The sequence below is a fragment of the Vicugna pacos genome, chromosome 11 (assembly GCF_048564905.1).
Source record: "Vicugna pacos chromosome 11, VicPac4, whole genome shotgun sequence".
NCBI lineage: Eukaryota > Metazoa > Chordata > Mammalia > Artiodactyla > Camelidae > Vicugna > Vicugna pacos.
The window spans coordinates 67,447,333-67,474,949 of record NC_132997.1 but is presented as its reverse complement, the minus strand read 5'-3'; the positions used below and the strand labels follow the sequence as shown (position 1 = coordinate 67,474,949).

The 27,617-nt window shown below is 38.4% G+C and overlaps 1 protein-coding gene across 3 annotated transcripts in view; it reads left to right on the top strand.

The window, feature by feature from the left end:
- The window catches only part of RNLS (renalase, FAD dependent amine oxidase), a 247,841-nt gene extending 223,455 nt beyond the window's left edge, over window positions 1–24,386 (top strand). For 2 of the 3 annotated variants that reach the window (XM_072971561.1, XM_072971560.1), the window contains 2 exons: window positions 21,985–22,161; window positions 24,020–24,386. In XM_072971561.1, the coding sequence (XP_072827662.1) occupies window positions 21,985–22,137 (153 nt within the window). In that variant the 3' untranslated portion in view covers window positions 22,138–22,161; window positions 24,020–24,386. Of the gene's footprint in view, window positions 1–1,397; window positions 1,507–21,984; window positions 22,162–24,019 lie in introns of those variants that run through there. The other variant, XM_072971562.1, reaches the window with a different exon arrangement.
- Window positions 24,387–27,617: the final 3,231 nt, after the last annotated feature.

Sequence of the window (27,617 nt, the reverse complement as noted above, 5' to 3'; positions counted from 1 at the left end):
TTTTATTAAGTTCCCACTTTGGTTTTGATGGCTGCCAGCAGAGCTCTTTGGGGGAGAAGGATAATACCTGCATAGGTTGGCTGGTTGAGCTGTTTTTCAGAGTTAGATAAACCTGCTGATCGCTCTGCTAATTCAAACCTACAAGCTCTTTATACTAAAAGTCAATGCTGACTTTTCTGAAAATATCTGCATATTCCAACAGAAGTTTGTGAATATTCATAGAAAAAGTCTTTTTTCTGTAAACTCAGTTGTGAGGTCGTTTGGGGGCAATGGAGCAAAAAGCAGAAAGAGAAAAGACGCAGTGATTTGTCTGTTTTTAACTAAGATTTCTGAGTGTATCGATTAACTGACTTATCAGCACTATTGGTTACCCAAGCTGTAAAGCTTTTAGAAAAAGTGGTTGTGAGAAATTGGAGAAGATTTTGTATATTTTAAAGGGCTTTCCAAAAATCAGAGGAAATGGTAAACTTCCTAAAAATATTGCAGCAGGTCTGTGTGTTTACCTATATCTTCTCAAGTTAAATTATACAGTGACTCTTTCAGGAAAATATTTACTTAAACACATCATGGTCACTTTAAAAGACTTTACTTTTTCCCTTAAAAGAATTTTAAAAATCTCAATAGCTAATGTCCTTAAGTGATATTTAACTCAATTTTAGGTTGGCCTCAAAAAGAAAACAAGGAAATAATCTTGTTGATATAATTGAAGCTACATGTGTTATATTTGCAATGTATAAATATTCTTTGAAAAGAAACGATAGCTTGTGAATTTCTTCTTGTGACTTCTTCAAAATAATTTATTAATAAAATGAAAAGATGGGTTAAAATCTACTTATTTCTTAAAATATACTTCATTAATAGAAATAGATTTGACCTATCCTCAAAATGACCTAGTTAAAGTTGTGCAATATCACAAAATTTAATTTAAAAAAATCTTTGGACACAAAGTACATCCAAACCCTAACAATGATTTTTATTACAATTTGGATGGTCTCCCTTGGAATGAGCCCAGTACATTTAGAGCTCTGCAGTCATGAAATCTACATGGGCTGCAAAGCCTGAAAGGGAATAAGATGTCATTCAAATGTAAAGGTTTGCATGTTCCGCTATTCATAGTACCTTGAGCATCATTCTGCAGAATATAACACTGTCATTATGGCAGAGATCTTACCTACATTGTTCAATAGAGAGAGAGAGTGAGAGAGAGATCTCCCACATCACCTTAAAAGAAGAGATAATTAGTGACTGGTCATGAGACTTAATAACATTTAGCTAGTTAGGTTTCAGTTATTTATTCCCCAAGATAACATTTCTCCATGATGAAGTTTTTAAAAGGTTCATCCTAGCTCTTGAAATTTGATGTAAATGTATGTAACCCTTTTTCCTTTCCATCCCAGGACACAAGATCTACCTTTGATGAATTCATAGATGTTTGTGCATAAATATGGTCCAATATCGGCTTACATGGAAGAGAAGGATGGTATAGAAATGGGGACAAAAAAAAAAAAAAAAAAGAACAACTAACTGATTTCAAAGTTTCCCTCATTTCTGATTTCCCTGCAGGAGAATCCCTCCTTTTATTTCTTCCAGCCTGGCTCCCACCTTTTTTTTTTTTCCTCCCTCTGTCCTGCTTCACTCAAACCTTTCCTGTTTTTCACACTCCACCCACTTCCTTCTCTTCTTTCTCTCTGACAAACAAATGATCGAGCCCTTCAAACCCTCATATTGTAAAATCCTAGGTAGACTCCAGAACTGGAGTCCCCGCCCTAGGCAGCAGTGAGTGGTGTGGATTCCCACTTCAGGCCTCTCGGGCTGTGCTCTCCATCCCCGCGCCCTTTTCTCTTCTTTTGTGATCCTTACCCTGCACTGTGCCACTCAGGGACTGTGCAGGGTGGGGGAGAAGAAAAGAAAGGAAGGGAGACCCCAGTGATGAGCACCCATGGTGCGGCGGGCCTGGGGCTGGGCGATTCAAAGATGTGATCTCATTAAAGAACAACAGTAGCCTTAGGACGTTGCTAGTTTTAACCCACAGTAGCAATGAGAAAAACTAAGCCTCAAAAACATGAAATAAATTCCCGAAGGTCCCATGGCTAATAATGACAAAACCAGTCTGCCTGCCTCTCCAGTGCTTCCCTCCTCTTCCCTGACCCTCTGTTTTCCTTGGCTGCTGTAACAGATTACTACAAGTTTGGTAGCTAAAAACAACGCAAATTTATTATCATACGGTTCTGGAGGTCAGAGGTTCAAGATGGGTCTCAGTGGGCTGAAATCAGAGTCTCAGCGGGGCTGCGTTTCTCTTTGTAGGTGCTAAGAGAGAATCCATTTTCTTGCCATTTACATCTTCTAGAAGCTGCCCACAATCCTTGGCTTGAGGCTTCTTCCTCCATCTTCAGAGCCAACCACAGCTGGTCAAGTCCTTCTTGTATTACATCACTCTGACCTCTTTTTCTGCCTCACTCTCCCTTAAAGGACCCTTGTGATTACACGAAGCTCACCTGGGTAATCCAGACACTCTTCTCATCACAGGGTCAAGTGTCTAGCAACATTATTTCCAGCTGCACCCTTTCCTATTTCTTGGCATATAACATAACATTTGTAGGTTCTGGGGATTAGCATGTAGGGGAACCTTATTTCTGCCTATCACACCTTTCTTTCCTCAGAATCCCTTGGTAGATTCCGTTATGAGGCAGTATCTCCCGCTCCTCTCATAAAACCTCTACGGAGAGCACCAGCCGTTTAAGGCTTAAGCCACTTAAGAAGTAGCTGCTCTCTGAAAGAAGTAAGGGACAATTTTGTGGCAGGGACACAAAATAGTCCCTTAGCTCTTGTTTCCTTTTTCCCTGATGTTGCTGTCCCATGCTTTCTGCTGCCCCTAATGTCGTATAGCCACAATGACAGCAGGGAGGTGAAGGATGTTTGTTCATATATTCATTTTGGTTACTCATTTATTCAATAAGCATTTAACAAATGCCTTTGACATGTCTAATACTCTGCTTCTGGAACCCTAGAGACTAATACTTGCTGAAGGCCTTCACCTAAGACACTAAATGAATTTTTTGTCTTGAGTAAGATAATGCTGCATTTTTGTGGATGCTGCCCTCAAGGAGAGAGGCAGATGAAGAAAGAAGGCGTGTTTGAAAGACTTTGGAGCTGCCCTGTGCCTCCCATTTGGGCTTTGGATGAAACACTTGAGTAGGTGGTTCAAACAAACACAGCATAGCAATGGCAGATGTTTTGATTCTAAGTTCCTCCCTTTTGCAGCTCTTTGCCTTCCATTATTTAAATGTTTATCCAGTTAATATAATTTGATGCCTAGGCTGTGATGCATTGAATTAAGATTTCTGTAACACGTATGATATATTAATCCTTTCAGCAGAAGAGTAATAACTGAAAACACCTTTCCATGTACCTGGACAGAGGACACTCGATCAGTTTGATAACTCTCCCCGATACTATTTGCTGTGCTTTCCTTTGTTTCAGGGTCTGCCACGATGCCTTTCTCAAACTATAGTAAATGTCTGATTTGCTTGCGAGATTAACTCTCATTTTCCCCCATCTTTCTGTAGCTCCTGAAAATGTCAGTGGCCCTTTTCCTCATTTAGCACACTCATGGATTACCTTATTTTTTTTTTAAAAAATCACTGAATGTATTTTGAATACCAAAGAGTTCAAGAGAGGAATTTAGGGGGAGGGGAAAAAGAAGAGGGAGATAGTAAATGAATATGTTGGTGTCTTTGGCAAAATAAATGGATTTGGACGAGCCTATAAAGCTTTAGCAGTAAAATCAGAAATTAATTATCTTCTGTAGTTACACTTCTTCACTTAGTCTTTTGCCCTGAGAGTGTACTTTCTCTCTCCTCAGTGGTGGTCCTTTCATATTTTTAAAGAGAAGGATCATGAGCTCTTTAAGATCTGATAGAAGCTATGAATGTGAAGATTCTCATCCTTTCAAAATATACATGTACATCTGAACTATGTGTGATTTACTGTACAGAATAAGTTCCTTAAATATATATATACATATACACATAAACACAAAAGTGTATATAATTATGAAGCTTTGTAAGCAACTTAAAAGTCCTCCCATGAATCCTGCATTAAGAACACCTGCTGTAAACGGTACACTATTGTAGCCCAAGTAAATCAAGAACTCCTCATGGCCCAGTCTTGTGTTGTAGTCGAAGACACAAAATTCAGCAACCGGGAGGACTGTAAAGCAATTCTCATCTTTCTAAACTTTAAAGAATATCCAGAATTCACCATCCTCAGCGGTACTTTCTGAAGTCTCTCTGCTCATTCCCTATGTTTCCTACTTCTGGAATCTCCCTCAAATCTTTGTGCATCCTTGACTCTAGTTTTCCTAATAACCAGCCATGTGGACTTATCTCTTTTTCTACCTTTCCTCTTCTCCCGGAAGCCTCCCATTCACATTCCTCACTTTTGACTCTATCTTTTTTTTTTTCCCTCTTGACAAGTAAATCTTAGACCTTTTCAATGCCAGTTCCCTATTTTGGCTTCCTCAGATCTTCCCCAATTGATTACCTCAGTTGGCATCATACTGCCCAGGAGTTAGAGGGAATGAAAGAGAAAAGAGGAAAATGCAACAGCTTAGAGGTTTGTGTTTGGTGGGGAGGAGGATGTGTTTGCAGAAGAGCCTGGGGTCACCCATATACTTACATTATTCCCTCATGAGATTAATTTCTGGTGGGTAAGCTGTGTCTAATTTCAGCATTGGGAGGTCAGGTGGTAATTGATATTTTCATTTTCTCTTTCCCTGTCTTATGCATTTTCTATTATATCCTCCTCATTTTCTTCTCTTAGGTAGGTTGAAACTGAAAAGCAGTGACTGATTGATTGTATGAATGCATCAAAATTGTAAGTCCAAAGGATTGTCCCCTTCAAAGTAGTCCGTCACCTTAATAAGCCACACACTGATTTCAACAAGACTGAGCATCTCTTTCAGAGCCTGACACATATTCTTCAGCGTATAATCAGTTGAATCACGTCTTTGAAAGCTGAGCTTAAACTTGCTGTTTTAGAAATGACCAAAGTCATTTGGACTTAAATCTTCTTAATAAAATAGTTGGTCAGTCTTAACAATTTTCTTTAATGTTTTCATAGCTAAAGAAATATAGCTGTTTGTATTTATCTGTATTAATGTGTCTAGCAATCTGATTCTAAAAGCTGCTATCCCTAAAAGACATTGACCCCTAAAAGACATCACTGCAAATGGAAACATATGGCCTTTTAGGATAAATACCTTGAAAGACAGTAATCAATTGTATTTATCAGTTAAAGTAGATTAGGCATGTTGTTTTGTAGTTTATTTCTACATTAAAATCATACTCTTTTGATCATTCTGCCACTGAGACTTTTCTTCCATATTTGTGTCTTGTAATTCCTGGATTTTTGACAATGTGGTATGATCATGATCTTGCACTTTGGAGTCAGGCAGACTTCGGTTCAAACTTCAGCTCTCCCTGTGCTTTTGAGCAAGCTAGACTAACTCTAAGCCTCCGGGGCCCCGTCTGTAAGTAGTCCAGCTGAACCTACCTCAAAGGGTTGCGGTTAGAATGAAATGGAAGAACACCGTAGAAAACATCTACTGTAACACTAATACAAAGCAAGTTCTCAATTAATATTACTAAGTAGAGGTAGCAAAGGGAGGAGGAGATGAGGTGGGTGAAGGTGACTCCATGGTCATTTCCTAGTTAGTAGATCAGCTTTATGTGTGTCCCTTGCTCCCTTTTCTTGATTACCTCTGTGCCAACAAGCTGCCACATTTTTTCTTTTTTCTTACTCTCTTCTCTTTTCAGAGTTTCTGTCTTTTCTCTTTGCTTCACATATGCAGATAGTTCTAGACAAGGATGTTTCAGAAGGACTGACTCCATGCCAGGGGCTGTGACACTCAGTCGTACCAGAGGGACTGTTAACATCAGAACAGGATGAGATGAAAGTGGTGGGTCCCTGTGGACACAAGAAACTCTTCTCAGTTGGGTTTTTCTAAGTTTATAGATTTTCCAGCTTCTTGCCATTCATTCCTAAATGAACTTACACATTTTCCAGTGTTTGGTAGTTTAACACATTTATGCCATGAGTCTACATTTCCTGGCATGAAATTGAGGCCTCCAGAGCACTCTTGTCTATGTGCCATAAGTTTACGGTATCCTATGGAGACCCAAAACAGGCACTTTGGAATCAGTGGACCATGGCATGACCCACTCTACCAAGAGCAGGAAATCTAACAGGTGTCAGTCCTAAGCATTCCATTGAGTAATCTCTCACCTCTTTCTCACTGGCACATAACTAACCACTTGCTTCACTTTATTATGAGGTAGCTACATATGTGTGAGATCATCAGCTGAGAAATTCTGATCATTGAATTAGTGATGTTCAGTCACAGTTTAATTGAAGTTTATATGAGCAGGTATTTCCCCTTTTCATAAAATTCCATATTATATGAGCTATTAAACATTTTAACACATATGAGTCTAATTAAGTCATTTTTTTCTCAAGTGCTCATGGCAGGAACTTACCCTGCCGTGTGGTCAGCATCACATTTTTTCAAAAGAACTAATTACTTTGAACAGCAGTACTTTATAGAAAACTTTAAAAAGGAGTCTGTCATTTTTTCCTGGGCAAACGCTGTATATATTCATCTGAACCCAGTATTACTTAAAACTGGATGATGGATGTTATTATAGGGGTGTGGGCAACCTAAGAGAAACAGGCCCTATTCCAGCACTACCCCATAAAGGGAAGTCCACTTGGTCTACTTAGAGTAGACATTAGTATTCAGCTCTAAAACTAACAAGCTGAACTAAAAAGTTCACTTGACAAAAGCTATTTATACCCACATTAGAAATTAATAACATATATTCTTTTCATTTAGCATACATTTATTGAGCTCCTACTATGTGCCAGCTATTAGACTGGATTTAAAGACGCAAAGACAGCTCCCTTCCTTTAAGGACCTTCCCATATAATCAGCAAGGCCGACCAATAAACAGATAATCATGATATGTTACAATTTGTTCTAAGAAAGGTATACACAGTATACTGTGTGAACCCAGAGCAGATTTGAAGAGAAAGTGGTAATAAATAGCTCCCTAAAAGAACATGCCACTTGAGCTAAATCCTACAAGATAAAGTCAGAGAGGTAAAGGGAATGATGTTGGACTAGTGTTCCAACAATATATACACTTTCACAGAGGCAGGAGAGTGCAAGGTGCATTCTTCCTTTTCACCTTAATCTTGCCATCATCTGTCATAGCATTTATATAGACCATGACAGTCTTCATCAGCATTTTATTAGACAGTTTACATGCATAACCATTATCTCTCTCTCTCAAAAATGCCATTTATTAATCCCCTGCTCTGTATAACTCACTGGGCTCTGTATGTAACTCACTTCATCTCCACCCTGTGGAGTTCGTACTCCTTCCCCATTACGTAGGTCAGAAAGTTGGGAAGTTGAGAGCTCAGTGCCTTGTGTGAGGTTCCTCCACTAGGAAGTGGCAAAAATGGAATTCAAGCACAGGTCTATTTAAAAGCTGGTGCTTTTAAACACTCGTTCTGCTGTTGGTAATTGAGTTCTGGCTTTCCTCCAATTATGACACATTCTTATACTATCATTCTGTTGCTGCTGTCAGTGAGAAATAATAATAGTTAACATTTATATTCTGATTTTAGCAAGTGCTTTTATACTTGTTTGCATTTGATCCTCACAACAATTCTGACAGATCAGGAAGTAAATATTACTATTTTTGTTTAAGTGAGGAAACTGAGGTTCAAGTTGAATGTTTTGCCTAACGTGATGCGACTAGTGAGCAGCAAAATAGAAACTGGAACGTGTCACTTTAGACTTAAAAGTCCATGTTTCACAGTATACACAAAAAATTAACTTAAAATGTATCATAGACCTAAATATAAAACCTCAAACTATAAAATTTTTAGATGAAAACATAAGAGAAAATATTTATGATTTGTGGTTTGGCAAATATTTCTCAGATAGGATACAAAAAGCACAAACCATAAAAGAATAAATTGATAAATTGGACATGATCAAAGTTAAAAGCAATGTCCTTGAAAGATATTGTTAAGAAAATGAAAAGACAAGCCACAGACTTGGAGAAAATGTTTGCCAAAACATATATCCAATAAGAAACTGGTGTCTAGAATGTATAAAGAACTCTCACAAATCAGTAATAAGAAAACAAATGGCCCAATTATTTTAAAATGGACAAAAGATTTAAAACAGCACTTCACTAAAAAGGAGATGTGAAGTTAACCCAGAGGTGTAAGAGTTCTACAATGAAAACTGTAAAACATTGCTGAAAGAAATTAAAGGAGACTTAAGTAAATGAAAAGGCATCTCATGTTTGTAGTTCACAAGACTCAATATTTTTCAGATGCCATTATTACCCAAAGTGATCTACAGATTTATTATAGTCTTTATCAAAATCCAATGGCCCTTGGAGAAATGGAAAAGCTGATCCAAAAATTCATCTGAAGTTGCAAGGGACCCCCCCATAGCTAAAACAATCTTGAAAAAGGACAAATTTGGAGGACTCAAACTTTCTGATTTCCAAACTTACTACAAACCATAATCAAAACAGTGTGGCAGTGACATAAGAATAGACATAGAGATGAATGGAATAGAATCAAGAGTCCAGAAATAAACCCATACCTATGGTGAATCGATTTCTGACAAGGTTCCCAAAAACATTTGATGGGAAAAGTATTGTCTCTTCAACATATAGTGCTGGAACAACTGGGAATCTATGTACGAAAGAATAAAGTTGGACCCTTACTTCATGCCACAGGTGAAAATTTACCTAAAATCGATTGAAAACATAAATATGCAAGCTAAAATCATAAAAAAAGCTTGGAAGAAAACAGTGGTAAATCTTTATGACCTTGTATTTGGCAATGGTTTCTTAGATTTAATACCAAAAGCACAGGCTTCATCAAAATTCAGAACTTGTGTGCATCAAAGGATTGGCAAGAACATGAAAAGACAATGCATAGAATGGGAGAAAATATTTGTGAATCACTTACCTGATAAGGGCCTACTATCCAGAATATTTAAAGAACTCATAACTCAACAGCAAAAAGCCAAACAGTTCAATTTAAAACTCGGCAGAGGACTTGAATAGACATTTCTCCAAAGAAGAGGTACAAATGGTCAAAAAGCACAGGAAAAGATGCCCAACGTCATTAGTCATTAATCATTAGGGAAATGCAAATTAAAACCAAATGAGATACCACTTCATGCCCACTAGGATGGCTATAATTTCTTTAAAAAAGGAAAAATAAGTGCTGGTTAGGACTAGAGAAATTGGAATGCCGTACCTTGCTGGGGAGAATATAAAATGGTTTAGCCACTGTGGAAGACAGTTTGGCAGTTCCTTAACAAAATAAACATAGAATTACAAGATGACCAAGCTATTCCAATCCTAGGTATATACCCCCAAAGAATTGAAAACATATGTTCGAATAAAGCTGTGCACACAAATGTTCACAGCAGCATTATTCACAAGAGCCAATGGTAGAAACAACCCAAATGTCCGTCAGCTGATGAATGGATAAGTGTGGTTTATCCATAAGATGAAACATCACTCAGCCGTAAAAGGCAGTGAAGTCGGTACATGATAGTACGGATGAACCTTGAAAACATTATGATAAGTGAAAGAAGCCAGACACAAAGGCCTTATCTTGAACGATTCCATTTATGTAAAATATCCAGAATAGGCAAATTCATAGAGACAGCAGATAAATGTTTGCCAGTGGCTATTACTAATGCTAAATTTCATGTTACGTGTATTTTACCACACACAAAAGGAGAGATGTGGATGGCGAATAGGCACACCAAAGTATGCTGAATGGCAGTGGTCATTAGGGAAATCCAAATTAAAATCACAGTGAGATACTGAGACATACCTACTCGAATGGCTCAAATCAACTCTCTAAAGATGCCAAATGCTGGCAGAGATGTGAAGCACCCAGAATTCTCACGTATCACCATGGGAGTGCAGCGCAGCATAGCCGCTTAGGAAAACAGTTTAACAGTTTCTTACAAAGTTAAATACACACTTACCATATGACCCAGGAACTGCACTCTTATGAATTTACCCAAGAGAAATAGTCACACATCCACATCAAAACCTACATGCAAATGTTCATAGCAGCTTTATTAATTATAGCCCCAAACCGGAAGTACCCCAAATATCAATCACCTGGTACATGGGTAAACTGTAGCACATCTATAAATGCAAAACTACTCTGTAATAAAATGGAAAAAAAACCCACTAATATTTACAATAGCATGAGTGAATCTCAGAAGCATTATCTCAGCGAAAGAAGCCAGGCTGAAAGGCTACATATTGTCTTGTTCTATTATTCTATTTGTGTTTCTGGAACAGGCAAAACTGTAGGGACAGACCTTGGTTGCCAGGGGCTGTGATTGGGAAATGGGATTAACTACAAAGGAGCACAAGGGAAATTGTCGGGCTGATAGAAATGGTCTCTCTATTTTTTTTATAGTGGTAGTGTAGACACAACTGTGTACATTGTCAAAATTTATAGAACAGTACACATGAAAAGGGTGAATTTTACTGTGTGTAAATTATACCTCCATTAAGCTGACTTTAAAATCCATGTGTTCTTTAGCCTTCATTATTGTCTGAGGGGCAGAGCATTGACCCTTTTATTTCCACGGTACTAAAGGTAGAAAGAAGGTCGTTTCTAGACCTGAAGATCAAAATGGCTGCAGTCTTTTTGCCATAATTGTACAACTCAAATAAAAAGCTATTGGGTCTGCTCGACATGAATGAGAACCAGAAAGAATTAATGATCATGCTTCTGAGTTGTCAAGAAGCAGCAGACAGGAAAGAGGATGAGAGAAGGGGTGAAGAAGGGTTGAATTCGTGGGAAATTAAGCAGCTGTTAACTTAAACAGGGAAGTAGTGATTAGACTTAGTTCAGTAGCAAAGATGATTTTAAGCTTATCTCTAGACTCACAACCAAAAGCACGTTTGGCCCTCTGCATCCTAGGAGCCCAAGCAATTGGATCGTTAGAGAGATGGTGGTGCAACATTTATATTTAGATGAAAACAAAATGATTTAAGTCTGTTAAATCACCTTCTCACTAGGAACTGGTTTCTGTACTCTCACACTTTACACGGTGCTCAGCAACAGCTGGGAACACAACAAATATTAGAAAAGTTAATGAATGAATATACTAAAACTTGCTGAAGGACAGAACAATTTTCTATTAAATTAAAAACTCTAAAGGGAAATGTAATATGACTATTGTTTTGTCCATTATGACTGCCACAGCACTAGAGAGGACAGTATCTCATTCTTTATTGTGTGTTTGTTCTGAACAAGTCCTCATCAGAATAGACTGAGCCAGTGTTTTCAGGACTTAAAAGATAGAATAGATCTAAAAGGATTGAATGTAGACTTCAGCAATTGAATATACAATTTCAGCAAAGTATGTCCTTTGCAGTTCGAGCCCACTAAAGCTGCTACATGGATCATATAATTGATTTGTGGCACATTCTGCCTGCATCTACCCAATGGTTTATTAAAATAGAATAGACAAATACCAATAAAGAGAAAAGCTCCTCTGAGAATTGACCAAACCACATCGCTTTCTTCACACCTAGGATATTCCATCCAATAGTAATTTTACAGCAGCTCTCTGGGTACCAGAGACAGAGCTCTGTAGCCAGAAGCCCAAAATACAAGCAAATCTTTCCCTAAAGCACAACAGAGAAACGGGCTTATGAAATCACCATTAAATATAATAGAACACTGGAGAGATGAGTTGAATAGAGGGAAGATGAGATGATGCACATAACACATTAGAACCAATTAAAAATATACCATCTCTGCAGGAAAGCACCCATGTGTTGATAAAGCTTTTTATGAATATTAAGTACTGTAACATAAGATAATATAGGACTGACAGCCTCAAACATCAATGGCCAAAAAGGGAGACAATATATTTTAAGGAAATATACCTAAAATAGATTAAATATCATCAGCACCCTGAATTTGTCATTATTATCCTAGTTCTGAGAATCACTTATCTTCAATAATATGCAGTGTATGGTTAAGAAATAAATCTTATCAACACTTTTCTTAAGAATATAACTAATATATTCCATTTGTACATGATTTCTGGGTTGTGCCACAAGAATCTACACATAGAGAATTGAATCTTCTAAGAAAGAAATTTTAAAAGATATAGATGTAAATTGTCTGGATCACCCTGAAAAAATGTTTTTTTTTATCCCACTGTGATACCTCTAGCCTTCAAAAATGTATTTACTAGCTCTAAGGGAAAAAAGTATTTAAAGGATTACTTAGACTTCATGTCCATGCATGTTCACTGCAGCTCAGCTATATACTATGGAAATAGCATGGAGTGTGTCACACTGGTCTCCATCTTTTGAAATAAAGGCAAACATCTGTATACCCCGTTATACACACACATGGACATACTCACATACACACTCACCTAGTTATATTTTACACCCTTTTCAAGGTATTCTTTGCAATGACATTTTATGAGATGAGGGTGAATTATCTGGATAAGAAACCATCTTTGCTACCTATTTGAAATTCAGGCTGATTCAAATATTCCTAGTGCCTTTGCCTGAACTCTACAAAAGCTGAGCTGGAGGAAGAGAATTCAGCATTCTGGGAGTGATGACATCAGTGTCTGGGCAAGGATTATGGGGTCCAGAACTCAAGAACTAGGTTAGAGTGATGAGGTGTGATGACACAGAAGGAGGTTAATAACATGGTAACTCAGAAGGATAGAGAAAAATTGAGTGACTGAGAAACCAAGGAAAATTATTTTCATAGAGGAAAAAAAAACCCACCACATTTAAAGATTTGAACACTGAGAATTTAAAGCTTTCAAAAGTTTGAATGAGTTTTTTGTGTATACATCCTTTGAGCAAACATTTATTCAACACTAACCATGTACAATGGAGTAATAGATGCTGGAAATACAAAAATGTATAAAGCACAGCCCTCGTAGCTTGCTATTTCTGAGAACTCAAAAAACTTTGTAAACATCAAACATCTCTTACCAAGTTGCAATTTGGTGAGTTAAGTGTAGGGGAATCAATATTTTATTGCCTTTTCATCAAACCCCAAAGGGACTTTTAAAAAATAAGGGAAAGAGATAGAAATATTACATTTTTAATTTGGCCAATAGAAAACATTTTGTACTGTTAAAAAAAAAAAGGTCAACTTTCCTTTCTCAGATCTCCCTTTCCTATATCATAGAAATTTACTTAGGGGTCAATAGTATTTTTCACCATTGACACAACCCTGAAGTTTCATTTTTTCACAGTGCCTGGACTAGTTCCCCAACTATACACACATAAACAAACATTTCCATTGACATCAGTGTTAAGTTATGGTCTCTCTCTCACTTATTTACATTTCTCTGTTTTTATAAACAGGCATATGATAGATGCTTATAATCAATGCCAGGGGAATATGGTAAGAATGGGGAGATGTATACAGAGAATCAATCCAAACCACATGTACCCTCTAGGTACTTGCAATTTGAAGGTAGATATTTATTCCACATTTGTTTAAGTCTTTTTCCCCCAATCCTTATTTTTCTCTGCACCTTTTATGGTTACTACCTGAAAATTTAGCTTTAGGTAAACAAAGAACGTGTTACCCCAGATTCTAGGTCTATCTAGATTAATATTTGTATAGAAGGGAGGTTGTACAAGTTTTTGGAAAATAAGTTTTACACCAGATTTTATTCCATTTTTAAAAATTACTCATCTACTTACCAAGTCCAAACTAAGGTTGTCCAGTGTTACTTGAGATTACTGATAGTTTTTCAAAGCCGTCCTTTGCTGCTGCCCAACCCCCCTTTTATAGGAAACATTCCTCAGGCTGACAAGACTCTGCTCTGAGCCACATCAGGCACCTCGCCCCAGAGCAGTGGTTCCAAGTGTTTTTATTTCATGGACCAATAAAATCCCTCTAAATGTTTTGGGAACCAATGTAATATTGCTATCTTTTTATTCTGCAATTAAGAATTTGAAAAGCAAAATACAACTACAAGAATTTAATGAAAAGAATAACACCTCCCCAAAAATATAGTAAAGATACAACTTCGTAACAATTTATAAATAGAATACATTAATCTCTATGAGAAAGCTCATAATTCTCCTTATTTATTCTCTTCTTGCCAGCGATTGACTTTTGGGAACCACTACCTTCGAGCTTTGCATAGGGGGCTATAAAAGAATAAGTTAACCAAATATTCAATTTCTGCTGTTTATGTATCATGGCATGAGTTCAGGTTTACACTGGCAGCAGAGCAGAGGAAGTGAGGAAATGTATGAATCAGCTCCGTACCATCTCAGGCCTCCTAGCTATTCATATTGCCAGTGTGGTCAGTACCTCACACACACAATGGGCAGGGGAAACGCCAACACAGAAATATTGTTACTCAAGAGTTTGTCCCAAGTCAAGTTAGTGAACAACTAGGAGACAGAAAGATTTCTTTGAAATCCAGGGACAATTTAAGGAAGGAGTCACCCTCAGACATTGGAAGTGATTAAAAATCAATTAAAAAGATGTAGTGTGAGTATTAAAATCATGGGTGATGGTTTAGACATCTCTATCTGCTGCCAAGACCCAGGTATACCCAAGTTTTTTGTTTTGTTTTGTTTTGTTTTGGTGGGGAGGTAATTAGGTTTATTTATTTATCTTAATGGAGGTACTGGGGATTGACCAGGACCTGGTGCATGCTAAGCACTTGCTCTACCAATGAGCTATTCCCTCCCCAACAAGTTTTTGTTTGTTTGTTTGTTTTGTTTTTTTGTTTTGTTTTGTTTTTCTCAACAAGTTTACTTAAAGTGAGCCTAAGGAATGTAAAGGAACATAAGAAAACAATAAAATTACCTATAGCTTTTTATGACAGCAGAGGTTTTTTTTAATCTGAATTATTTCGAATGCAATTGAGAAATAGATCAGTAATATCACAGGGCAATCGTGTTGGTTTCATACATGCTTATGTTTTCAAGTGATAGGGGTACATTTTCTCACAAGCAAACAGAAAGCCTTAGCAAATATGAAAATCTTTAGGAAAAAAACTGAAAATCTCCAGAGATGTCCTCCTTTAGTGCAAATAGTGGCTACTGTAGTGGCCTAAGAACTGCTGGGTTTTGATGAGGAAGGCTATATCCTGGATATTTAAAATCTTGATCAAAATGGTCTCCTTTAGAAGCAACATCCACCCAGGACATACAGCTCAAAGGAGGAAGTGTAAGCTCAAGTTTACACTACAAAGATATCACTAGATTCAGAGGCTAGATTTTTTTTTTTTTTTGGTAGGTACTGGAGATTGAACCCAGGACCTCAATCATGCTAAGCACAGGCTCTACCACTGAGCTCTACCCACCCGCCTGGGGAGAATGTTATCTGTGCTAGTCATTTTATTGTTTTTGTTAGTGGTTGGTTCAAAGTTCTGTAGGTTTTGAGTTACCTGCATCAACTCTATTTTCCCACAAGCCCTAATACTTGTTAATGCACAGTTTTGTAGAACTACATTTGAAATATCTGTATTTTATTTTCACACAGCAGTCAAAGTCCTGATGTCACCCGTGGAAGGGCAAAGGTCTTGATGGAAGTTACTAGAAGGTCATTAGAAGGAATTGGAATTGAGCTTCCAGCATCATCTAGAGGAAATGGCTCCTGATGGGATCTTAATTCTTGGCATTGAACTATGTCTGCTTTGAACAAAGCCAATGCATCAGACTATCCTGGCTTAATGGGAAACGAGAATAAAAAACAGTAAAGAATATTTAATTCCTTTATTTCTAATTACGTGTTTGCTCTGCAACCTACTAATCCAGGATTGGTATATAGGATTCCTCTCGAGTGCCAACTCCAATTGACTGGTAGTGGCTGGCTGAAGCAATGAAGGAAGAAGGATGCTGAGGCCACTTCTGGCCTCAGTGGAAAAGGATGCCACAATTGATTAGTGATGTCTGTCAGGAGTGGCCGTACATGCGTCACCCCTGTAATCTACGATACAGTTGAGGAAATTTGCCTACTAAGATGAATGGTCTGGGAAGACAACCAGATTCGGTTCTGAAATCGGTACATTTACCTTTGTAAATGAACAAATCGATTCTGTGATTGCCAGTCTATCTCTGTCAGTTTCACCTAAGACTGTTCATTTGGGTGAATTGAGAAAACAGAGGGTTTAAACCAGCAGCACTGAAGACCTTGGAAATCCTGACACTGAGCTGCTGCTTACCTGAAAAGGCCCTGCTTCGAGGACCCTGCCACTCGGTATCTTTGCACTTGTTAAGCATTCACTAACTAGTAGGTTTTCACCACCCTTCTCCCCTTACCCTATTTAATATTTGCTGTATTTCATCAATTGTAAGATGCCATCAAGTTGGTATACACCAGGAGACAGGATATGGTTTTCACATATGTGCACTTGGTTATTTTCAGTGGTCTAACAGTGGGACTACCCCTGTAACCCCTTGATATTTAAATTACTAAATTATTAAAGGGCCGTTTGAGAAAAGAATATGAGCCTTGATTGCTGCCTGAAAATCTGTCTTTCCCACTGAAGAGAAAGTGCACAATCAGACCTTGAAGAACGGGTGTCAGTGTCTGAGAGGAACACCCCAGAAAGGGCAGTTCAGTGGAGCGCTCTGGTAAGAAACGCTGCGCCGCCCGCTCTCAGGGCAGCACGGAGGCCAGGCTGTGCGGGGCAGCGTGCGGGCACGGACAGCTCTGAGTGAAAGCGTTTCTCACAGAAGTCAGACTCTGCGTGTGAAGAAGTTTTTGGAAAGGCTAACCAACCTATTCCTGTCTGATTTCCTTTTTATGTTTTCAAAAGAGCTACATGTAGGTAAGTCTAAAAGAACCTTTCTAGTAAGTATAAAATAAAGCTTTGTGTCATGCTGACACCATAATTTTTCTTTCTCATCGGTCTGTAAAATACCGGTGCCTCTTACAACTGACAGTACCTTTGAGTCAGTGAAATGCAGTATTGGAGGAGGGTACAGCTCAGCGGTAGAGCCCGTGCTTAGCACGCGCAAGGTTCTGGGTTCAATCCCCAGTACCCCCACTAAACAGTAAAATAAAAAATTAATTAAAAATACTTAAAGAAACCTAATTACCGCCCCCTCCCCCCAAAAAAAATCAAGAAAAAAAGAAGAAATTCTGTGTCGTTTACATCCATAACAAGCAGCAGCAAGAACCTGGTTGTTCCCAGATTGTCTAAGTTCTCTCAAGTTGGTTGCAAAACTAGGATTAGAACTTATGAGGCCTTAATTCTTGCCTAGCTCCCTTGAACATCACCTCGTGCCATATTTCAGAAAGGTTGGTTTTGAGTAACCAAATCATGGGCTGGACAGCTAACTAGAACTGGCCACCCTAAAATATGGCCACTCTGTAGGCCAAACCAATGAGAGAGTTCTATGCAGGCAGAAATCTGGCAGTCCAAGGACAAGCTTAGCTGTCACCATAGGTTTGGAAGAAAAAATGTACATTGTCGTATGTGTCACTGATTTTTTTTGCTAATTATCAACTATAATTTTGTGGAAATACCCGTTAGCCTACTTGTCTTCCTCCCACTTTATTTTCATCTTTAATTTCATTCTCACACGAAAGGGACTTTTTGGTGTGAATTTTTACAATTAATATTCATGTTATAAAAAATTGTTAGGTTAAATCATATAAAATTGACAGTATTTTACCATTTCTGACCTATAGAATCAGCAAGTTTATGTAATTTAATTGAATACATATCATAGACGTTCATGTAAAGCAGTTCACAGAGTTGTTTATCATTACTGAGAGCCTTCTAAGTACAATAGCTCTTCCATTTCAGCTTCTGCCAGCTCTGCAGAGTCTCTGCATAACACTTTTTGGGTAGCTGAGTTCCCTCTGAAGACCTTCATTTGAAGTATGTGTACAGTATTCTGTCCTTTTTAAAAAACTCAATAAACATTTATTGCACACTTACTGTGGGCTAGGCACCATTTTCAGCCTTGGATACAAAGATGAGTGCATCACAGTCCCCAATTTCAGCAGTGTGCAGTCCAGGAAGGGAGACAGGCATGGACATAATTACAGTGCAAAATAGCAAGTAACATAATGGATATAAATAATATGCTGAAAAGGCACTTACCCTGCCTGGCAGAGCAAGAAGGCCTCCAAGCAGGTGACATTTGTGCTGGTTTTTGAGAGTGAGCAATTTGCTTGGCAGAGAAGAGAGGGAACAATACAACATCACCAAGCAGAATGGCTTGTTCAAAGTCACAGGAGCACAACAAAGAAGGACGTGCTTGGAGAACCTTGGTTTGAATGTAGATAGGACATGTGGCAAAAATCACAGAGAAGCAGCAAGAGAGGAGGCATGGATGGAGGTAAGATCTGGTTATGAAAAGCCTTCCATGTGAGGCTGGGGAATTTGCATTTTATTCCACAGGTGAAGAGAAATCACAGAACATACATAGGTTTAAATTGCTTGGATATAAAACCGTTTTTTTTTTTTGGCTTTAAATTTATATGTCCAGTCCAGTCATCACCTAAGTGTATGAAAACTTTACATTACCGACCTGGAGCATCAGCTTCTGCAGTGAGAGTTCTTTCTGGCCCCTCCAGGCACACATGTAGGCAAAGCACCCTGGATTTCCAAGGGGTTGTTTCAGCCCTGACATCTCTCTTAAACACAGTCATGAAGCTGTGGTTCCTCACTGTGGCTGGAAGCATAGCCAACGGCTGCATTATTGTGAGAGATTGTGGCTTTGACAATTATGTGCTTCTCTACTGCAGAGCTCTCTACTTCACATGGGTAAAGGAGCTTGCCAACACACCCTTCATGTTTTCATATTTTCCTCCTTGGGTAATTGCAAAATGGGTGATTCCACCTAAAGGCAGCAAGATTGATTTCATCCAAACTGCAGACTGGCTAATCAGTGGCCCAGTTTTCTAGCCATGTGATCTGGCATCTGACATTTACCACTCATCAAATGAAATTACACAGCACCGATAAATTACCAGCTCACCCCTGGGCAGAACTTTTTCCCTTAAGCTACCTCCTGCTTAACACTTGTGTAATGTGTAATAGTACCATGGTTTATCTATACGGGGACGTCAGCTGGAATTTATCAAATCTTTACTACAAATGGAGATTTATATGTGTCTATATAAATTATATATAGACACACACACGTATGTATGTATATGCATATGCATGAATGAGTTATCCCATTTATGTGCATTTTCCAGATGACTATCAAACATCTGTTTTGTTTTACGTAAATCAAGTCTTTGGAAATGCTTTTGAAGGTGCTGGAAGGGTGAGTTCTAGAGTCAGCCTTCTCTATTCGAATCTGTTTCTTCACCACTGATTTTCTGTCCCTGGGCAAGTAACAATGTTTCTGAGTCTCAGCTTTCTCATCTATAAAATGAGAACAGTAGTAACTGCTTTGTAGGTTGCTGTGTGAATTAGGAGGGATGTGTATGTAAAGTATTTGATATGCAGTGAACAATTAAAAATACCAATAATTATATATACTTTATTCATATTAGAGTTGGTTCTTGAATATTGCGGGCCATCATCATGAGCGTTAATGATTGCAGGAAAACTAATAGCTGGCACCCTTGGGGACTATTAAGAGCCAGAAAGTTATTTGTCCCTCCCCTAAATGACCTCGGACTTTTTTTCCAGCCCTCTCTGGGTTTTGACTCTTTCTACAGCATCCCTTGCTTTCAGACTATCAGTTGTCACATTCTGAAATCGCTAATATATAGGAACTTAGCAGTTTCCTTTCTCCTTTAGTGTTTCACTGACAAAATCAAATCATTCAGCTTGTTAAAATTCCATCTAAAGCTCTGATTGAACACTCAATTCTGTTCTTCAGTGTCTGCACTATATACTATACATTTTAGCCACTCAAAGATCTTTTCTGCAGATTTCAAGATCTTTTCTTCTTGATCAAATCGTGCATGATCTCACTTACATGTGGAATCTGAAATAGTCAAATTCATAGAAACAGAGTAGAATGGTGATTGCCAGGGACTAGTGGGAGGGGCAAATGGGGAGATGTTGGTCAAAGGGTACGAAGTTTCAGTTATGCAGTATGAATCAGTTCTAGGAATCTAAAGTACAGCAATATGACTGTAGTTAACAGTATTTATATACTTGAAATTTGCTAAACGAGTAGATCTTGATAATTACTTTGATTATGGCAAGTATTTAACAATGCATATGTAGATCAAGACAGCAGGTTGTATATCTTAAATACGTACAAGTTTTATTTGTCAATTATACTCCAATAGAGCTGGGAAAAAAGAAATTACAATTCAGCATAATAACTTAAAACTATGGCTTAATTTTTAAAAAGAGGATCTGCTATGTCTGTGATAGGTTATATTGCTATCAAGTGACCTTCAGAAAAGTGAGAGGATACTCTCAACATCTTGCATTTGTATCTGAGTGACACAGGTCTTTAAAGGTCCATATCTTTAGAGATTCAACAAGGAAATAATTGTACTATCTCTTTTTTTAAAGCAAAAAAAATGACATGTAAATTAAAAAAGCTACACCAAGTTTTTCTGGTTTTAAAAAATTATAAAAGCATATACTAACTCAGCCTTACAAGAACCAAAATCTCAGCTCCATAATCCAAGTAACATTTATTACATTTCTTGATTTTTTTTTTTGGTATGAATTTTAAACAAGCAAACCCTTAGGGACTTTATTACTCGCCATGAAAACACTGTATGAGAGAGACCAGAACTGCCACAGTTGTCTGTGTGAATGGCGCCCCCTGAAGTTGTGCAGGAAAGCGGTCCCAAGTGAGATTGCGTTTATAATAGGTTTGTGTAATTTGGTTTTTTAGAGAGTTTTCAGTGTTTCAGTACCCAAACCATCCCAGTGTCCAAGATAATACATTCAGCTCCCACTCATTCTCCTCATTGTGAATGTTTATTAGCAACATACATTGTAATTTTGAGAATATTTTTTTCTAGGAAATAACCTGTCTACTTTTTTCATCATTTCAAATATTAGAAATGTAGTTATACAAAATAAAATAAATCCCAGACTTCAGCTGATTCTTCCTGCTTTTCATTCATAAATAGTAAATTCTGCATTTTAATAGCCTTTATTTATAAGTTCGTATTTTTAAAATTTGAAACACTATACTCTTTTTATCTTGCCTCTCAGTCATGTCCCTTCCTCTGGTCAACCTCCTGCCCCAGCACACACATACACAGATTCCTAAGCAGCCCATAGGTGTAGGCATTTACACGTGCTGTTCCTTCTCTTTAGAAAGCCCTATTTCTGTTTCCTCCACTAGCAAACTTCTATGCATCCCACAGAACTCAAGTGAAATGACCCATCACCTCCCCTCTGAAGCTTTCTCTGTCCAGTGTACTGGGCTGAGTCTCCTCCCATGTGTTTTATAGCACCTTGTCCTTCAGTCTGTCTAAGGCCTTAGACTCCTGTGTACCAGCAGTCGTGCTGAACTGGAAACTCCTTAAGGACACGACCCTTAAATCTCTTTTGTATCCACCTTGCCTGACAGATAGCAGGTACTCAATAATTGGTGAACAGTTGCATGAATTTCATTTCCGCCCAATGAAAAAATTCCCTGTACTCTCAACTAATTTAGCAGATTACGACTTAGTAAGTTTGAAGTTCAATACATTTCTGATTCTCTCATCAAATAACAGAAAATGTAAACATTTAAGAATGTCGCTGTAAACACTTGGAGAGGGGAGGAGTTTAGGAGTCTTGGCTTTGTTTTCTGTTGCTTGTCGTGAAACATCTTGATTTCTCCAGGTGGAGAAACCTCTCCCATGTGGGCATTGACGTGACATCACAGTAGAGCACAGAATTGCAATCCTTTCTTTGTTTTATTATTTTATTAATTTATTTATTATTTACATTTGCAGGTTACAAAAGCTGCAGCCAACTACCCAGGACAAATGACTCTTCATCGTAAACCTTTCCTTGTGTGTGGAGGGGATGGGTTTACTCAGTCCAACTTTGATGGCTGCGTCACTTCTGCCCTATGTGTTCTGGAAGCTTTGAAGAGCCATATTTAGTACCTGTGTTCTTATTCTCTACAGGTATGTTGGGGTTTTGTTTTCACGATTTGTTGTTATTGATTATTTTGTTTTCTATTTTGTTGAGAGAAATTACTGAAAAATTGTTCTTTACTTGTTTTTTCGTGTGGGGTATAAAATCAGTTTGATAATTTCAATAGTTACAACTCATGCTAAAATGAAAACTCCTTGGACTTTATACTTTTCTTCACTTTTCTGAATTGCCATGACTACTCCTTGTTGGAGGCAAAGTAGTGTTTAGGAATAACAAGTGACTCTCCCCCCGAAAATTATGTCAAATCAAAATAACAGTTCATGTTCCAAAACCTTTATTATCCTTTAGAAAATTTCAGTCCCAGATAAAGAATATTCATTATCAAGGCCTCATGATAAATCTTCAAGTATGTCCTTGATTTAGTATTTTTGAAATTGCTGAACTACAAGATTCCTCCTGATTGTGGGTAACAAGAGTGTAATTTTTGTTTCTCATTTCTCCTCCAAGTTATTAAATGATCCTCAATTGTAGGTCATATATGTCATCATCTCTGAGAATGCAGTTTGGAGGGCAACTTGACTGACCAAGAAATGTCTCTTCAAATTTTCAGAAAATAACCATGTTCAACTTGACTCCCCAAGTCACACAGTACTTTTTAACCTTAAAAAAAATGAAAGATAAAATTAAATAGAAACTGAAGAAATTATATTGATCTTTACCTTCTGTTATCTCCTGAGGCTGGTGCTGATACCTGAATGTGCTCTTCCGTATGTGCTGTGGCATTTAGACTGTGTCCAGTTTAATGAATTTAATACAAAAAAAATTTTACTGAACCAGAAAATAGATGCACTTAAAATAGTTCAATAGTTGCCAATTTAGTGGTTCAGCATATCACCCACATGCTTCAGTGACAACCCCATGACTTGCTGGCTGGAGAGAAATTGATCCCCAGCCTTCCAAACAAGCTACCTGTTGCTAATTTGAAAAGCAGAATGGTGAGTTCTGCTTTGTCATTTTGAAAGGAAAGAAATTCTTGCAGCCTCTCGAGCTAAGAAAGGTTCAACAGAAGACTCCTTATCTTGGTAGTATTTAAAATCTCACACTTACATGCCCAGTATCCTACATACACAGGCACAGGCCTGAGCAGAATTGGCTTATGTATCTACAGAGTGGGTTTTGTGACTCTGTGGAATGTTATTAGATGCGTCCTATTAGTAATCAATTGATGGAAAACTGAAATGCCTGCATGTGGTTAATGTCATTTAGTTTTGACAGCAGATAAAGGAAGAGAAATTAATGTCATCTCAGGTATGATATGATGAAAAATACTGAGATTTCTTTCATCATTTTAGCCTACTCTTAATTAACATTTGTCTTTATTTTGGTTTTACTCTTAAAATATGGTAGAAAATATATTCAAATATATTAACTCTTTTGCTTTTAACTAACGTAATTCTGGAGCCATTTGATTGAAAGCATCCTGAAGCTTTAAATAAGTTATATTAAAGCTTTAAAGTGTTATATTCATCCCATGACTGTGTCTACTCCAAAGAAGAGAGAAAAAATGATTTATAAAAGTGAGATGGGTTACTTAGAGAAAGTCTGCTTCCAAGCCATTACTGACGACTTTTAATATCTATTCCTTCGAAGCGTGTTTCCCCAATAATCCTGCATCTGCTTAGAGAAGCCTATAGCAATTTGAGAAAAGGCTCAGCCCTGCTTAGTGTGTAGATCATTCTTACTTAGCTATTTTAATCATTTTGAAAACTCGTTTGACATTTAGATCCACCTCTAAGAGGAACAGACCAATTCCCTGATGCTCAGATAAGGAAAGAAAATGTTTCAAAGGCTTGTGTTCTCTATTTTCATTTATCCCTTCCTCTTTAGAAATTGAAATGGATGTGGGAGTATCTCGTGCTGGAAGCCATCCCAGAGGGTCATGAAACTCAGATGGCCAGGATGCCCTAAAAGACCCAGGCCGAAGGCATCCGACTCCCCTGGGAAATCGGGGTCAGTACCTTTTGGAACAGTTGCCAAGTCCCATGCATGTCAGCCCCACAGGACCACACAGCGCCACACTATTTCCAACAAGAACTTTTATTAATCAAGCCAGCCAAGGAAATCTGCTCTGTTTTGAAAAAGAGCATATTCAAGTGAGAAACGGCTTGAGCAGTGGGGTGATTTAATACTTGTTAGCTGATAAATATAGCCTTTGCTGGAATAAAACTTTATGATGCAGTGTTGAAAAGCTTAATTACTAAACTGTCTATGCACGTCTTGCTCAGGCAGCCAGGGTGACGAATTATAGTAGCAGAATAGTATTTTTCACCTTTGGCATTTCTGAAGAGGGAAAGTACGTCTAAAAGCACCGAGAAAGCAGTAATAATCCCAGACCAGATATTACGGAAGGAAAAAAAGACACTTCATTGAGTCACCAAGCCTTCTGTGGAAAATGCCACCATCCCCACCCCCCGCCTACTCACTACCTTGTTAAGTAAAAAGAACAGAGTCAATTTTACATTTATCTGGTATTTTATTCTCATCCGAATATGTGTGTGTATCTCCACTTTCCATCCTCCTTACACCCTTGTGAAATAAACAGAGCAGAGAGTTCTTATTCACATTTGACAAATGAAGAAACTGAGGCACAGAGATTGGCCAGCCAAGGTCACATAACCATGTGCAGAACAAGAACTCAGGCAGGCCTCCTATGACCCATTTCTACTTACAGGGCACCGTGCTGCTGCCAGATGAACATGATAATTAAAGCTGAGCTGAAATATTAGTTGGAGGTACAGTCAGCACCATGTGGTCCTCTTATTGATGTTGCATTTCAGAGAGCTAACACTAATCCTGATGTGATATATACAGGAGTCTACTATGGAGTAAAGTCTCTGTAAGTAGTGCCTAATGATTTATGTTCCTGTTATTTTCATTTGCTGGTTTATTTCCTTCTCTGGGGGGCACTTGCTGTGAGAAATGGCTGCATCCTAATGCATCCCACTGAATTTCAACCCAGCAGTAGTTGGTTGGTAGACAGGCTCCCTCTGCATTCAGCCTTTCCTGCTGTACTCCTCTTTGTCTCTTCAGCCCCTTTGGTTCATTTTCCTCTCCTCTGTCAGTTTCTCCCCTTTCTTACCCCCCTCCTCATTTTTTCCTCCCGCTTCTTACCCTGTGTCCAGTTCTCCATTCTCAGAAATCTGGAATATAAATGCAATCACTTTATGATTCATAGCATTTGTAATTTTGTGGTTTAGTCTCTCTCTTTTTTCCTAAAATCTAAAGCAGTCAATGCTGCTTTTTATTCAAGTTGATTGGACAGTCATTATTTTGATTTGTCAAAAGTAATGCAGGCGTTTAGAACCATCTGTTGCTTTCAGGGATCTCAAAGCTAATAACCTAAAAAATACATGTAAATCATGGTGCCAGGCTTTCTAGGATGATTAGCCATCTCCACCTAAAGATGCTAGTTAGGGGAAGACAAGTCCCTTGGAGTGGGAGGCAGGGTAAAGTTACATGCTGGTGTAACTGCAGACAGTAAATACGATGCTCTACCTCATGAAGCTGGGAATCCTAAGACAAAGAACCACGTTTCCCTGGGAGAGAGAGGGTCTCCAAACAGAAGCAGAGATCTGTCAGGAAAACACATTTGGCAACCTCCTTGCCCTCCTCACCTGCCCACACTGTGGGCAGATCTGGCTGACTCCCGAACTCTAAACTGTGTATCAGCGTGCTCAGGACAAGTGAGTACTTTCTGTAGAGAAGGCTCAGTAAGACACAGAATGTGGTCTCTGGGAAAAGGAGAATGCTTCTGCAAACCCAGCAGCAGCTTAGTCCTACATCAGGCAGCATCATGTGGCAAGATAAGCTGGGGAAGGTTAAAGTGGTCCTGTGTTTCTTTCTTAACAGATAGTAATTATAGTCCGCTTAAGAGTTCATAGCAGAATCCATCAAATGAGCCTACTAAGGAGAAAGAAGGCGTAAGATTTCTCCTAATAGCAACAACAAAATACCTGTGCACATATGCATATGGAATTTGCATACCAGTTTAGAGCAGGCTGGCTAGCTGTCTGTTTTTGTAAATAAAGTTTTATCGGAACATGGCCTTGCCCACCTGTTAATGGATCATCTATGGCTGCTTTTGCTCCGCAACATTAGAGATGAGTGTTTGGGACAGAGACCATACAGCCTACAAAGCCTAAGATAGTTTCTACCTGGTTGTTTAAGGAAAAACTTGCTGACTCCTATTTGATGGCAGTGGGAGGTGGGGGGGGGACAGTTACAAACCCTCCAAAATCTTTTTTAACACTCAGGGGTCTATGGACCTCAGATTAAGAACTTCTGAATCTCGACCCTATTGCTTTATGTAAATACAGGGTTATCTTATGTCCACACATCTGGTCCATTGTTCCTTGATCCTGTGCCCCATTGTAAATCCTTTAAGGCAGGCAGTACTAAGAGCACAGTCTCTGGAGTTCAAAAGATCTGTGTTTTAATCCAGACTTTTGCTCCTCATTGTGTGACCTTGAAGTTAAAGAACTTCACAGCCGCCTTCGTCATTGAAAAATGAGTCAATGGTGGCTACCCCAAAAGACTGTTGTGAGGGTTAAATACACGTAAAACCTTAGCAGAGTGCTGGACACGTAGTAAGCGCTTCATAAATGATAGTGCTCATGGTGCTGATGGTGAAGGGGAGGAAGAAAGAGAAGGAGAAGTGTAAGTAGATCCTCCTGGTGCCTCTGAGGCCCCTGTGAAGGCCAGTTTCCTCTGCAGTTTCATAGTTTCACTTGGGAGAGTAGAGGGTTTGTTCATCTGTTAAATGATGGTGAAACTCAGATGGTTAAAAGCTCCAGGCTCCTTCAGAACCTTCATGAGACAGAATAATAAGGTCTACCTGAGACCAGCTGTGGGCTGTTTTCTCTTTCCCTGTTATAGTTGGTAAGTAGACACGTGCTTGGGGAAAAGGGGGGTTTGCTCTCAAGTGACCCTCGATCGTATAGCAAAGGGAACTATATTCAATAGCTTGAATTAACCTATAATGAAAAAGAATATGAAAAAAATATATGTGTTTAACTGAATCGCTATGCTGCTCAACATTTTAAGACAGCTGTACTTCAATAAAATAAAGTGATCCTTGAAAGGAAACCATGAACTATCATGAACCTACTAAGGTCATTACCAGGAGTAGGGATAATATAAAATAGAAGCATTCTCTGCCACGAACGGTGTCTTTTCCTTAGCCAAGTTTGTGTGCTGAATGCAAAAAATCGCACGCTTGGATGGGATTCTGCTGAAGATTATTTACTTAATCTCTGAAATACTGTGAAAACTGGGAGTGAGTTATTTCACATTCTTAACATGTTTGGCTAAGTATGCAGATTCATTTCCTGTCCCTGGCCTTCGTTTTTAAAAGCTCAACTCCTGGTAAATTCTACGACATTCTGAACCCACCACTTTCTAGATGTGTAATCTTGAACCAGTTTCT